The sequence below is a fragment of the Trichosporon asahii genome, assembly GCF_000293215.1.
Source record: "Trichosporon asahii var. asahii CBS 2479 unplaced genomic scaffold scaffold00050, whole genome shotgun sequence".
NCBI lineage: Eukaryota > Fungi > Basidiomycota > Tremellomycetes > Trichosporonales > Trichosporonaceae > Trichosporon > Trichosporon asahii.
In genome coordinates, this window is record NW_014040874.1 from 2,412,296 (window position 1) to 2,425,886 (window position 13,591).

Consider the following 13,591-nt stretch of genomic DNA (forward strand, 5'->3'; position numbering starts at 1 on the left):
TTCCGCCGGAACGCCAAGCATACTTGGGGCCCAGGCACCGACACATCTTTGAACCCAGTGCCCGCAACAGCAGACTTCCTTCGCATGCCGTCACGGGGCCCGGTCCTCGCTTCCCACTCTTGGTGGAGACGCGTCGCAGGTCAGATCGAGACAAGTGGGGGTCCCGGAGCTCGCTCACAGTCGGCGAGTGACATTCTGCGAGCGTCGGTCTGAGGTCGCTTGCCCACCGCGACTGCTGTGAGGCTCGCCACCGAGGAGTGCGAGTGAAGTAGTGGAGAGTCGGATCTCCAAACTCGGGGACGTGCAGAGGTGGAGGCGGATCGAGAACCATCCGGCTGCGCGTTACGGGATGATGGGTCCAAGGGTTCATACTGCGTCTACACTGTACTTGTTCTCTTGGCCGGGCTAAATCTCCCTGGGCGATCTGGACTCTGGCGAACTTGTATCTTGATACCCCTGAGAATCTGGTCCTCAAGTAACTGCGGATCTGAAATGGCGGATCATGTCGGTTACCGACGGTAAGGCATTCACTCCTCAGTTAGGATTGAACGAGCGTCGGGACGTCAACAACCCCTGGATGCCTGGCCGAGACTCTAAGCAGTCAATCGGATGTGCCCTGGCAGTGAAGGCGGCTTTACTTGGGATCGTCTATTCGTAACACATCTCCGGTTGCGACAACAATATTGCCTACTCGAACTGTTCGCCAACGAACCATGTCCACATCAATGCAGCAGCTCGCGGAACATGAGGTTGAACTGTCGAAGCGCGACTCGTACTCTGGTACTATGCTTACCTTCCAAGATATCTGACATCCAAGCTTCATGTCGTCAGCGTTATCCGCCCCGACACACAACCTTCAACGCCCCAGTGTGCATGCCTTTCTTCCAGCATTCTCCAAGAAGAGCAGCATGTGACAGCTGATGCCCTCCTGCCTGTTGCTTCACACACTCGCTCACGACGTGTCTGCTCACCAGAACGATGACTCGCAACTTCGCCGCCAAACGCAAGCGCGTGCGCGACGAGTACGAAGCGCTCATCGACGAGTGCCGTGCAGCGATGGACAAGACCTGGGAGGCAAAGGAGGCCAAATACACCTCGAAAACAGAGGATCCCTTTGAAGACATCCGTGTGAGCGGGCTGCGTTTCGACGCGCTATTCGAGGACGTCACGGAGCGCAACCAGCGTATCGAGAAGCTCAGGCACGAGATGAACTGCAAGCTGAACAAGATCAGTGAGGTGGGAGCGAGGATGCTACTGACGCCAGACATGGCGGAGCATCGCGCAAAAGGTGATGCTTTCTCCGTCGATGTGGGAGAAAGGCTGAAAAGCAAACCAAGCAGAGGGCAGCCGACCAGTCCCCTGTCTCCGACAAACGTTGCAGAGCGCCGCGGGTTCTTCAGCACCGACGAGATCGAGCATCCGCAACCACTGACCCCTCCGATCTCACCCACTGCGACAATGATGCCTGCAGTGCCAGCTTCTGCACCGACGTCTACCCTGTCCGAACTTCGCAACGGCGAAACGCCTCCTCGCGAGCCGTCATCCCGCCCCGTCCTCAAGACCAAGTTCCTCTCCGTCTTGGAACTCTTGACCAAGCAGCAGACTGTCTCGAAGGCACTTGCTGCCGAGAGTAGTTGATTGTGATATGCATGTCCTTAGCCTGTGAAGGGATACGCACCTGCTGCCGCCTTGTGCTGTCGCTAGCACTGATCCGACCATAGAGTCTGTTAATCCAACAGCTCCCCTCGTACGGAGGCATCTGGCCCTGTCCAAAGCACATGCATAGGAGCGGGAAGAGCCAAAAGAGAAGGTCCGACTGGGAATCGAACCCAGATTACAAGAATCAGAATCTTGTGTACTAACCGTTATACGATCAAACCGGAGGAGGCGTTGCTCAGACGCTCACGGGAGCGTCGGGGCGCGGCAGCTTGATGAGTTTTTGACGCTCCATGCATAATGGTCATGGAGTAATTGCGGGTATCACAAGACAGATAGGAAGCATGTTAGTGATCCGGTTCAAAGAGAGACGAGCAGAGTGAGTTTGGCTGGAGAGGAGCTCAGGAAAGCCTGGAGGAAGGCTACCCTGTCAGAGGAGGAACGGTGCCACACCGGCCAATGGCGCGGGCACGACAGCCCTCCACTGTCAACCCTCGTCGCTCAACTTCCTACCATTCGTCGTCATGCTCACTCGCTAAGTCAGTGTCAGATGACTCGCGCACACGCCAACATGCTGCGGGCTTTGATCGCCTCCACTCGTTCACTTACAACGCATTACGTAGAAACTATGGCAGGAACTCATTACAGACAACATGGAGACGCTTATACGTAGACAATAGATCTGGTCAGCACTTGCGCATGTACTCATCGCACGTGACTGCGCGTATAGCACCCATACAGATGATGACTATGCGTCTAGTGCTAGGCGTTGTACAGTGCGTCATACTCCCTTTCCAGAGCCTCGATCGTTGCCCTGTAGCTCTCACCCGCAATACTTTTTAGGAGGCCAATGGCCTTATTCAAGCACTCGCGGGCAGCCCTAGTCCTCTTGTCGCGATCCCAGGAGGTACTGTCAGAGTCGGAGAATGAAGACTCCTTGCGCTTGCGCTTGACGCCCTGCTGCGGGGCCAGGGACTGCTCGTCATCGGCGGCGGGATCGGCATCCTTGGCCACGATAACGTCCATGAGGCCAGGGTCCATCATTGTGTCGCCAGCAGCGTCGATGTCGTAGTCCGTGATCGCGTACCAAGTCTCCTTGTCATTCGACCCCGAGAAGATGGCCCCAACGGGAGTGCGAGGCTCTGGCTCGGGCGAGGACGCGGGACTCGAGACGGAGCGGTCATTGATGATGCGGTCGGTGTCCGCGCAAATCTCTTCGGCAATGGACTCGACGGTCCACTGAGTGGAGCTGGCGGTATTACTAGCACCCGGCTCAAAGGGGGAGGGAGGCTGTGAGTCGAGCGAGTGGAGCGAGCCGAACGAGCGGGAGCGGGAGAAGGACAGGGGCCACTCGTCGATGCTCATGTGGCCGGCGAAAGTCTTGTGCCCCAAAGCTGAGAGCTGGAGGAGAGACAAAGCCGTGTCAACCTCCGCGTTGGTCCCGCCGTGCTGGTTCTCGGCACCGTGGTCCGCGTCCGTCGCAAGCGCGGTCTCACACTCTCCACGATCGGTCTCAGCGACCGAGCTATCCGCATTCGCATTCAGAGACTGGGAAGGCTCCATGAGCGCCTCCTCTTCTTCAACGAACAGATCATGGGCGGGCCTAGGGGTGTTGGGGTCGTCGGCAGAAGTCCTCCTCGCCTTACTGCGGGGCGCGAGCTGTTGCTTGGTGCTCTGCTTGCCGCGCTGCTTCTTGTTCTTCTTGTAATTCTGCTTGCCTCGTTGGGAACGGGGAGTTGGGTCCGCATCGTAGAGCGCTCCGATGCGCATCAGCTGCGAGTTACGGACGACAGAGGCGTAGGGTGCGGGGCTTGAGAACGCGGCTGGCAAGAGCAGTAGACGGCCAGACGCGGAGTTGGAGTCGGTGGCCTGTTCCTGATTCTTGTCGTGACGCAGAACGTAGACCTGCTCGCTGTTGCTGCTGGAAAGGAGGACAGCGGTAGAGCTTAAGCTGGCGCCGAGGGGGAGGTGTACGTCGTTGCGCGAGTCGTGGCTGCATTTGTCCTGGACGCCGTAGTTCTCGGTGACATTGGCGTTAGGGACACTCGCGGTGGTGTCCCGCGGTTCGGAGTCGGGTGCAGACTCGCAGGGCGGGCTGTTGTCAGGAACAAGGTTCTTGTCCTTCATGTCGTGGACCTTCTTGGATGCGTTCCACTCAATGCAGACGCCACCGAACTGGCTCATCGTGTTCTGAGCGACCTGGTCTGAGGCGGGCTGAAGGAACGACGAGGAGGCGGAAGTGAGTTTGCGCCACCGGTTGGCGTACTGTGGAGCGGGGGCCGGAGCAGCGACGGCAGGAGGAGCCGAGACCTGGCGCTTAGAGAACTGCAGCGAGGCGTCAGAAGCCTGGTCGGCCGAGGAATCGTCCACCGAGTCGGAGCTCGACCCCTGCCCAGCCTGAGCAGTCTCGAGGGCCTGAAGGCTACGCTTCTTAAAGTATATGCCCTGCTTGGGCGGCATTGTCGGGTCGCGGTCTGCCGTTAGTTTGTCCCCTCGACCGGGCCAAGCGAGGTACTGACTGATTGGGGGGTTGATTAGAGTCGCCGAGTCGTTGTTCTTGTTCCTCCCACGGCCTCGGCGCTGTTTCTGCTCCCTCCGTTCTCTGTCGAAGCAGAAGGAGTATCTTCGCTCGCGGAGGTTAGGAGTCTCGTCGACAGGGATGTCCTGAATGTGGCGGACCTGTCTTGCCTGAACCTTGTTGGGCGACTTCACCATCGTGTAGGACGCACAGTGGTGGTGGATTGAGGTAAAGGGTTAAAGAGGCTGTGGTCGGAGAAGGAAAAGAAGTGGACGTGTGTGTTCACTGCCTCTTATAGGACGCGGCAGACGGCAAAGTGGTGCAGAACAGCGGAGCAGGTCGGGGCACGCCTGTGTGTATGCTGCTGAGTGCGAGAGGGGCAGATAGCAGAAGGCTGGGCATATCAGATGGGCTGGAGGAGGAACGGTGGGGAGGAGGTCGTCGGTGTCAGTCCTCCTGCACCTGGGACCGATCGTCCTGTATGGGCCGCCCAGAAGGGTCCATGGGGCAGGAACAATGTGTCCGCAACGAGACGGAACAGCTGTGCAACGTTCCAGGAGCGAGAGCGCGACGTGCTAGCTTAGCCCTCGAAAGACGGAGTGAATCTGCCCCTTGAGTCAGCCGTCAACATACTAGCCTTGCACGCCACTGCAAGCGTTCTCTCCAAGCGAAAGCGCACTGTCGCCTGGTTAATGCCATGAGTTCTCTCTCAGGCTGCAAGCATTTGTCGACGCCGGTCAGTCCTCTTGTGGTAAGCGGACTCACAGCATTCGCGACACTGGTCCAGTGCCGAGAGAGGTCGACAGACAGATGCCACGTGCCGCGACTGCTCCTGCTGTCAATTGCAACAATCGATTCAATCTTAAGACGGTGCATACGCTACATATCAGCACACCCTAAGAGCTCTTCTGGGCCTTCTCCTGCTCGAGCTTCTTCTTCTCGTCATCGAGCTCCTTCTCCGCCTTGTCCTTCCAGTTGGCAACGTCGGCAGCGATCTTCTCGAGCTCCTCCTCACTGGTGCCAGCGCGCGGGGGGTTGGGGACGGTAAGACCCTTCTGGACAGCGGGGCGCTCCTCGATGGTCTTGATCCACTTGCCGAGGCGGGGGTACTTGGAGATGTCGATGCCGGCCCAGGCGTAGCTACGGACCCAGGGGTAGACGTTGATGTCGGCGACCGAGTACTTGCCGCCCGCGAGCCAGCCATTGCCCTTCTCGAGTCCGGCCTCCAGAACAGAGTACAGGCGCTCCGTCTCCTCGATGTAGCGCTTGATGCCATAGGGAATCTTGAGGGGCGCGTAGCGGTAGAAGTGGTGCGCCTGGCCCTGCATGGGGCCGACACCGCCGTGGGCGAAAAAGATCCACGAGAGGGCGTCAGAGCGACCCTTCACGTCCGAGAACCAGAACTTGTTGTCCGGGTCGTACTGCGACTGCAGGTAGAGCTCGATGCTGGCAGACTCCCAGACGTCAAGCTTGTTCTGGCTGTCATCGATGAGCGCAGGAATGCGTCCGTTGGGGTTGACCTTGAGGAACTCGGGGGTCTGGAGTTAGCCATTGACGTTCTCTGCCGAATAGCTGGTAGGATTAATCTCACCTTCTGAACGTTCGTGCTGATGTCGACGGGGATCATGTCATAAGCGAGCTTGTTCTTGGCCTCTTCGGGGTAGGCGGCGCGGAGCTCCTCGAGCAGGATCGAGACCTTGTAGCCGTTGGGCGTGCCCCAGGTGTAGAGGTGGAGGTTGGGCTTGCCCTGGCCGGGAACCTGGCCAGCGGGGCTGGGCTCGGGGTTGGGGAGGTGGGTAGTCGCAGCAGCCGAGGAAGACATGGTGCGAGCGCTAAGTCTGGGTGTGGGGAAGGCGATGGGAGCCGAGATCAGCGAGATGCGGGTGGCTTTCGGTGGGCGTTGCGCGCAGGTGAGCAGTGAGCGAGCGAGAGGGCGGGCGACACTGGCGACGGGGCGGATGGGCATGCAGTAAGTTTCGGAAGGGGAGGAACAGCACGAGGAGGTTTATATATATCTGCGGTGGGAAGAGGTGCTGGCGCCCGTTGGCCCGGCGGATGCCTATGACGCCCCCGGGGCCAGGATGACAAAACAAGGCACGCTTGATTACCGAGCTGACCGTGCCCTCACCGAGGCAATGTCGCAGACAGGTCATCACCGCCGGCTTTGAACGTTCATTCGTCTGTTGGCTTGCTCTGCGCTTGAGCACGCGGCTACGCCTGCAGCGTAGCCAAGAGAGTGATCGGAAGACGTGCTCATGCCTTCGTGCATGCGCGTATGAGGACGCTAGTTGGGGGCGCAGATGACCGTCGGCACAAGACGCCAGGCTCATGGCGTCATTCCTCAAATCGAGCATCTAATCTCTCCTCCAGCGCCCAGATTACAAAGCACAGAACTCTCCGCCCGCCGGCCACATACATGCCAGGCGCGCTTCTCCAAGCTAGGCACCTGCATACCTCTGCGCGCATGTTTCACTGTCAGTTAGTCATCCTCGTACGGCAGAACGATCTCTGGTGACACCTGCGTCCCCCGCAGATAACGGAATCTCATGGAAAGCCTTCCTTGCCGGGGAACCCAATCTTTCGGCCCCGGCTGGACCGTTGAGACTGGTGGATCACGTGACTGACAGAGGTCCCACGCGTTCTCACTAGGACAGCAGCGTGGCATGAAATTTAGGTTGCGGATCGTCTCGCTGCTCTCGTGATCTGCAGCAGATGGTATCTCAATAAACCGGGTCAATCGCATCTGTAATGTACATCACTACAGAACAGAAAGATAGATTTCTTTGCACTCCAAACCGTAGAGACAGTCACGCTGTCCCTTACAAGCTAGGAAGCTCAGATTTACCAGCCACCGGTGGCGCCGTCCTGGGCGGGCTGAGCGGGCTCAGCGGCCCAGTCTCCACCCTGGGGCTCGGCGGACCAGTCAAGAGCCTGGTCGGTGGGCTGGGCGGCGAAGGCGGCGTCGGTGCCAGTAGCACCGGTCCACTCCTCGTTGGTGGCGGCGGGGGCAGCGGCCTCCTCGGCGGCCTCGGCCTCCTGCTGAGCCTTCTCCTGCTGCTCGCGCTCGATCTCCTCGGGGTCGCGGTAGAAGAAGAGGTCGGGAAGAACGTCCCAGCCAGAGGGGCCGGTGGGGCCACGGGGAACCTGGCCACGGAGACGGAGGACCTCACGACAGAGGAGGTACCACATCAGACCGATCGAGTGACGCGACTTGTTGTTGCAGGGGATGGCAACGTCGCAGAACTTGAGCGAGGCGTCGGTGTCAGCGAAGGCGATGACGGGGATGTTGACGTAGGCGGCCTCGCGGATAGCCTGGTGGTCGACACGGGGGTCGGTGACGACAATGATACGGGGCTCCTTGAACGAACGGGTGATGTAGTTGGTGAACGAACCGGGGGTGAAGCGGCCGGCGATCGCCTGGGCACCAGTGAACGAGGCGAACTTGAGGGTGGCACGGTGACCGTAGGGACGGGCAGAGATGACACAGATGTCGTTGGGGTTCTCAATGGCGGCGAGGATACGCGCGGCGAAGACGAGCTTCTCCCAGGTCTTGCCAATGTTGAGGACGTGGATACCGTCGGCACGACGCTTCCAGACGTACGACTCCATAGACTTGTCGCAGTTCTTGGTGCCGAGGTGGGCCTGGGCAGCAAGGAGGAGCTGGATGTCGTCCTCAGTGGCGTTAAGAGCAGCGGGAAGGTTGGACATTTTGATGGATTTTTTGCTTGTTAAAAGTCGGGTAGACGATTAAGAGTTGTAAGGGGCTTGCAAACTCGAAACAAAAATCCTCGAAATGGACAAAGGTCTCTGCGCAAAGTCAGCGACGGAGTTCTTGAAACGCAAAATAAGACCCACCAGATGAGGAAGTGGAACGATGGGGCCGCAAACCGAAAGCCGCTAGATTTTGGTGGAGAAAGAGAGTCAAGTTCTCGCGACATTGAATCTCGTAGCAACTGTCCGCCAGGCGTTGCAGGCTCAGAACTGCAAGTCACGTGCATCACCAAGCGATTCGTGCCACTTTGATAGCTGGCTGATGGGTGTATAACGCCGAAACGCCGTCCCACCTAGTCTCGCGTGGCCGTTATCTTCGCTTGATTGGGCACAGTCGTCGCACTCCTGCAGCCTTCGGCGGCGGCTTCCGCTGGAATGCATGCATGCAGCCCACAGGAGTTAGCCCAACGGCTTCCTGGAATGCAGCTCGTTGATCAGCGATGCAAGAGGACGTCGACGCACGGACTGTCACGTGAGTCACCCTCACAAGGCACTTCGAGCCAATTTCGTCTCATTTCTGGACATTTCCGGGCAATATGCAGCGCCGACACGTTCGGGATCAACTATGTTACGTTGCGATCACACACATGCATTGTTCTTCATTCATGACTATTAGAAGTTGAAGTGTCCGTGTCACTCTTACGATCGGCTTATGTACATACTCACTCCGCCTAGCAGAAGCGGCACCAAGGGCCCAGGTCCCAGCGCTGGTTCGGGTTGTTGTCGTAGCACTTCCAGATCTGAACCGAGCCAGTCGCCTCGTTGCCGTCGGTCAGGTCGAAGCAGAACCCGGAACGAGGCGGCATCTGGTGCGCGTGCGTGACCGGGCCGGCGAGCTCGATGCGGCCGTTGGTCGACTGCCACCACTCCTGCGCACCCCAAGCTCCCTCACCGCAGTTCTGCAGAGTGAGCCTGACGCCGTTCGTCTTGCAGTTGTCTAATCGTCAGTATAGAACGTGATGAAAGGGTGGAGAGGAGTGGTGTGGAGAGTGACTTACAGTCGCCGGCGTCGACGCAGAGGTTGGTGCCTTTGACACGAATGACGCCGACGGTCGAGGGAGGGCCGGTGTCGAAGAGCTGGCCAGGCTTCTCCTCGCAAGCGGCGCTGGGTGTCAGTATAGCACCAGCTTCTCAGACTTACACTCCAAGCTCGGAGCCGACTTCAACCTTACGGGCAGTGAGACACTTGTTCAGCTGCAGGTTGAAGCGGAGCTGACGGCCGTCGTAGCTGACAGGAGGGTTGGAGGACTGCGGAGCAGGCGCGGCGGAGACGGCACCGAGGACGGCGAGGAAGGCGACGGTGCTGAGCAGCATTGCGGTCGTGGTGGAAAGAAGGGCTGGAAGTGGTTGTTTGTATGAGAGGCAGCGCAGCGGGGAGTCTGTGGTGAGTGGTGCATGCTGTCTGCTGCGCTGGCTGGTTATATACGCAGTCGGAGGCGAGAAAGGCGCATCGGGGTCATGCACACAGATGGATCGGGTGAAGACGACCAGAGATCGGTCGCTCGGATCCGTAGGCGAGCCGTGCTTCTTGGATCTCTGGGCAGAGGCGCATTTGCCGCATTGCTGTGCCAGGGCTCTGTTGTTCGGAATGTTCTGTGACATAACTCTGCTCTTCTGCATTCCCCGCTAACTGAATTCACCTCCCCTGTCTCCACGGCTTGGCAAAACACACTTCGGAGCGTTCTAAACGCACATCCGAGCGAGCACGCGCGGAGGTACGGAGCTACCCCGGAACTAGCTCCCGACTATGGACATCTCCGTCACCGACACCCCCACCGAGCTCATCCTATCCCCGACTCCGCGCCCACTCCGATGCCGTTTCGTCACCGTCGTCCGGCAAACACGGAACGATCTAGATGGCTTCCGGCTCGATGGCCGGCCCCGCTTGAAGCGGACCGGCTTTCTACTTCAGATTAGGCTGCTTGCAGCGCACACCATCCGAGCGAATGGCCGCCTGGCCGTAGTCACGCTTCTCAAGACCGTCCTCGGTGGGCAGGATGTCCCGATCGAAGATTGCGCGCGGTAAGCCCATCGTGACACACGCGTTGGGGACATCGACAATCGCTCCGACATGCGCCTCGACAGGTGCAGCCGAACAGAGGAGGTCTGCCGTCAGTACGGAGAGGCGGTGCTCTGGTCTTGGATCCACTCACACGCCTGCTCGCGGCTGTAGCCGAGCCGGTTCAGGTAGTCGAAGCAGTTCAGCGCCGCCTGCTTGTACGCGACGGTTGCGTCCATGCTGTATTGCTTGCCGTCACCGTGGACGTCGACCGAGACACCTGGGTAAAGTCAGCATGTTTAGCCAGAACTATGACCCACCCTGGAAAATTATCTGCTCATGGTACTTCGGGTCGATGGGCGAGGGGAGGAAGATAGGCTGACGAAGACCGAGCTTCTTGACACCGTCCTTGATGATACTGGTTTTGAGGGTCACGATACCGGCCTGATCTCAGTTCGCTTCTATTCACTCTCAACTTACCATCTCGATAGCACCACAGAACGAAAGCTCACCATCGCCCTGCGAAAAGTGGAGGTCGCCAACAGCGAGGTTGGCCCCATCGACGTACACCGGGAAGTAACAGCGGGACCCGCGCGAGAGGTTCTTGATATCGACATTGCCACCGTGCTCACGACCAGGGATGGTACGGGCGCCCTCCTTGTAGACCTTCTCGCGCACCTTGTCGGGTAGGTCCTGGCCGACGTAGGCACCCTTCGCGGTCGGAGGCAGAGCGACCTCAGGACAGCACCCCTCGTTGGCGGCGATGAGCTCGCCCTCACGCTTGTTCCACTTGTCGAGTAGCTCCTGCGATGGTATAGTGCCAATCAGGCCAGGGTGAGGAATGCCCGCAAAACGCACTCCGGGGATGTGACGCGAGGTCGCGTAGATGCCTTCAAAGTCCCACACAGCCTTGGCAGCCTTGGAGTCGAACTCGTTAGCGAACAGGCCACCGCCGTTGGTCTCTGGACGTTAGCTGGGTACAGGGATTGTACACACTCTCGAAGATGCCCGTGTAGCCCCATTGCATGTCGGGGAACGGCGTGACGTCCAGGATGTCAACGACAAGCACATCGCCCGTCTTGGCTCCCTCGACGGCAATGGGACCGCTGAGATTGTGGATCTTAGTCAGGTCGACATTCTGCCCGTCAGCCTGGTTTATCGGGAAAGAAACCTACCTTGATGTCGTCCGAACTGTCGTTGTTGCCGATCTGTCCTCCGACCCAGTCGTGACACTCGACGTTGAACACCTCGCCGGGCTTCACAGAGCAGAAGGCGGGGATGTCGGGATGCCAGCGGTTCATGAGGCCCTTCTGCCCCTCAGCGGGCTTGAAGGGGTCGATGTGGACGGCGGTTCGGTGCTTCTGCGCCTGCATAGTGGTAGCGGATAAGTTGGGGAAGGTGCGAAGCAGGCGGCCTAGCTTGCTTCTTAAGGCTGACGCCCACCGTGTTATCGGTTGCATAGCTCATAGCGGTTGCTGAATGTCACATGCTGTCTGACCCAGAATTGTTCCGAAGGCAAACCACCGGCGTCCGTCATGCGGCATCATAACCGACGGCTGACCTATGGCTGTCCTCGTCGTACCTGTCAGGCTACGACAGTGGCTTGGCTGATACGAACGCCGACGTCTCCGCACGCCCGCCGCACGCCCACAGACAGCGACCACACGTGATCCTTATCGTTCTCAGGCTCCCAACCTCCAGTCCTACGCCCGTGGGCCAGGGATCAGCCGGCCTTGCTTGGCGAGCGAGCCGATGGCCCCGGCCGCATCAGTGCCATGCGGTCCAGCATCCTCTCGTCACCCGTTGCAATTCCCACCTCCCCTTGTTCCGATCTGGACCAGGAACTTTCAACATGAGACTGGAATCCTCCCCCAAAATAGTCAGCCAGGAAGCCGAGAAGTCACCGAGCTGGAACTGACTCACATGACATCGCATGGCATCGCGAAATCCCCCAGGGTCGTAACGAGCTCATGGCCCGAATCGACCGTATCGACCGTATCGAGAGATCAGAGATTGGGATCGGTTCAGATAAGATTCATGCTGGCATGGATCGTGAGGGCATGCCCTGCATCCCACATTGCCCACCGCGATGAGCCTAAACCCAGCACGGACAGGCTGTGCCTCGTGAGATCGCAATGTGCCAGGTCGGGATGCCGGTGGAGGTGTCATCAGTGCTATGTCCCCGGCAGCGGAACCAAATCAAACCACTGACTTCTCAGGGACGTTCAGAGGTTGGCCGCCAGTATCAACAACCAAGCGCGTCTTCCTCCCGCCTTTCCAGATGAAGAAATCAGATGCAAAAACGAGAGAATGCCCGGGATCGAACCGGGGACCTACGGATAATTGCTTGTGATTGCAATCCGCCGCTTCTACCGCTGAGCCACATCCTCTTGCGCGACTGCTCGCTGGCTGACGTGAGCGCGCGCGCACGTGACTGCAGCCAGGCTCTGCAGTTGTGCGCGTACCCATGCAATGACAGGCATAAGGGCTGCTCCGAGATGAGATACCGACCACTACTGAGTAGAGAGCTTAATACGAGGTGACGTGGAGAGCAGTTTAAAGCATGGTGAAAGTTGCTTCTTAAATGCCACTAGAGCGGCCGAGCATCGTCCCTCAACAATGCCAAGCAGATGAGCGGGCCATCTTGAGGTCATGCTGCCCGCATGGTCATGGAAGCGCGAGAGTTATACAAAAAAAAACCTTCAAGGAGGACACTGCAGCATACGCGATGACGGAGGATAGCATACTCCAAGGTGTGGCACATGTCTTCAGCGTGGTTGTGAAGGATGCCATCCGCGCCCCCTCAACCCCCCGAAGATCAGTACCGGAACAATCTGTTTAGACAGCCCAAGCTCAAGCACGACCGGTGGCATGGGAACGGAAGACCACTAACTGCAAGTAGATCGGATGCAGTGTGTCTTGGTACGACGGGGCTTCCACCCGCCAGCATGGCTGCCTATCTCAGCAGTGAGGACGCACGAGGCCAGTCCGCCATCCTCGACACGCAGGGATGTGGTTACCTTGTGATTGGCACCCCGCCCTGGACAGCATCGCGGTGCGCTGTTGAGGAGGCGCGGAAACTTTCTGGAGCGATTCGACACAGGTAAGTACCAACCTGCCAGGTGATTGCTGTAGCGGTTCGTGAAGGAGGGGAGTCCCATGGCTGTCGCGAGAGAGTACGAAGTGAGGAGCCAGGGCCGAGACTTCGGTCCGACGACTTGCTTATCGTCGTCGACGTTAATACTGCCCTTCCCTGTATGAGGCTGGTGGTGGGTACCCTGTTGATCGGGTTGGCAACTCAGCGCCCTATCCTAGTCCCATGGTGTAACCTCCCCAAACCATTCACCCAACCCCCGCAATAGAAAATACGTGCTATCTGGCATGCATTGCGCCGCAGCAGACCTCACTAAGTCCTCCCACATCGGCGGAGTCTTGCGTTGCTATCGGCACAGCGAGAAAGGCGCCTTCGTGGACAGGTACGCCGCCAACTGCGGCGATCAGCAACAGGTAGCTCGGAGGATGTGGCTCAGCGGTAGAAGCGGCGGATTGCAATTCAGCAACCATCCGTAGGTCCCCGGTTCGATCCCGGGCATTCTCTCGTTTTTGGCCTTCTTCTTACCCCATGCATGGCCCAACGAGCGACGGAG

At 58.8% G+C, this 13,591-nt stretch overlaps 6 protein-coding genes and 3 non-coding genes across 9 annotated transcripts; 2 read left to right on the forward strand and 7 right to left on the reverse strand.

Moving 5' to 3' along the window:
• Positions 1 to 978: 978 nt before the first annotated feature.
• A1Q1_02147 (uncharacterized protein) lies at positions 979 to 1,638 on the forward strand (the record flags this gene model as incomplete). Its single annotated transcript, XM_014325092.1, has 1 exon — positions 979 to 1,638. One exon carries the CDS (start codon positions 979 to 981, stop codon positions 1,636 to 1,638), a length of 660 nt encoding a protein of 219 aa, XP_014180567.1.
• A 170-nt stretch (positions 1,639 to 1,808) lies between these two features.
• On the reverse strand, positions 1,809 to 1,880 carry A1Q1_t366. The gene has a single exon. It is a non-coding gene; the product is annotated as a tRNA-Gln (tRNA).
• A 538-nt stretch (positions 1,881 to 2,418) lies between these two features.
• On the reverse strand, positions 2,419 to 4,371 carry A1Q1_02148 (uncharacterized protein; the record flags this gene model as incomplete). Its single annotated transcript, XM_014325093.1, has 1 exon — positions 2,419 to 4,371. The coding sequence occupies one exon, from the start codon at positions 4,369 to 4,371 to the stop codon at positions 2,419 to 2,421; it is 1,953 nt and encodes a 650-aa protein (XP_014180568.1).
• Positions 4,372 to 5,070: 699 nt separating this feature from the next.
• Positions 5,071 to 6,140, reverse strand: A1Q1_02149 (glutathione S-transferase; the record flags this gene model as incomplete). Its single annotated transcript, XM_014325094.1, has 2 exons — positions 5,071 to 5,712; positions 5,766 to 6,140. The coding sequence occupies 2 exons, from the start codon at positions 6,138 to 6,140 to the stop codon at positions 5,071 to 5,073; spliced, it is 1,017 nt and encodes a 338-aa protein (XP_014180569.1).
• Positions 6,141 to 7,015: 875 nt separating this feature from the next.
• A1Q1_02150 (40S ribosomal protein S0) lies at positions 7,016 to 7,882 on the reverse strand (the record flags this gene model as incomplete). Its single annotated transcript, XM_014325095.1, has 1 exon — positions 7,016 to 7,882. The coding sequence occupies one exon, from the start codon at positions 7,880 to 7,882 to the stop codon at positions 7,016 to 7,018; it is 867 nt and encodes a 288-aa protein (XP_014180570.1).
• A 734-nt stretch (positions 7,883 to 8,616) lies between these two features.
• On the reverse strand, positions 8,617 to 9,259 carry A1Q1_02151 (G-X-X-X-Q-X-W domain-containing protein; the record flags this gene model as incomplete). Its single annotated transcript, XM_014325096.1, has 3 exons — positions 8,617 to 8,882; positions 8,944 to 9,037; positions 9,089 to 9,259. 3 exons carry the CDS (start codon positions 9,257 to 9,259, stop codon positions 8,617 to 8,619), a joined length of 531 nt encoding a protein of 176 aa, XP_014180571.1.
• Positions 9,260 to 9,848: 589 nt separating this feature from the next.
• On the reverse strand, positions 9,849 to 11,317 carry A1Q1_02152 (uncharacterized protein; the record flags this gene model as incomplete). Its single annotated transcript, XM_014325097.1, has 7 exons — positions 9,849 to 10,051; positions 10,099 to 10,224; positions 10,265 to 10,352; positions 10,425 to 10,748; positions 10,803 to 10,862; positions 10,990 to 11,064; positions 11,120 to 11,317. 7 exons carry the CDS (start codon positions 11,315 to 11,317, stop codon positions 9,849 to 9,851), a joined length of 1,074 nt encoding a protein of 357 aa, XP_014180572.1.
• A 932-nt stretch (positions 11,318 to 12,249) lies between these two features.
• On the reverse strand, positions 12,250 to 12,334 carry A1Q1_t365. Its single transcript has one exon. It is a non-coding gene; the product is annotated as a tRNA-Cys (tRNA).
• Positions 12,335 to 13,459: 1,125 nt separating this feature from the next.
• On the forward strand, positions 13,460 to 13,542 carry A1Q1_t359. Its single transcript has one exon. It is a non-coding gene; the product is annotated as a tRNA-Cys (tRNA).
• Positions 13,543 to 13,591: the final 49 nt, after the last annotated feature.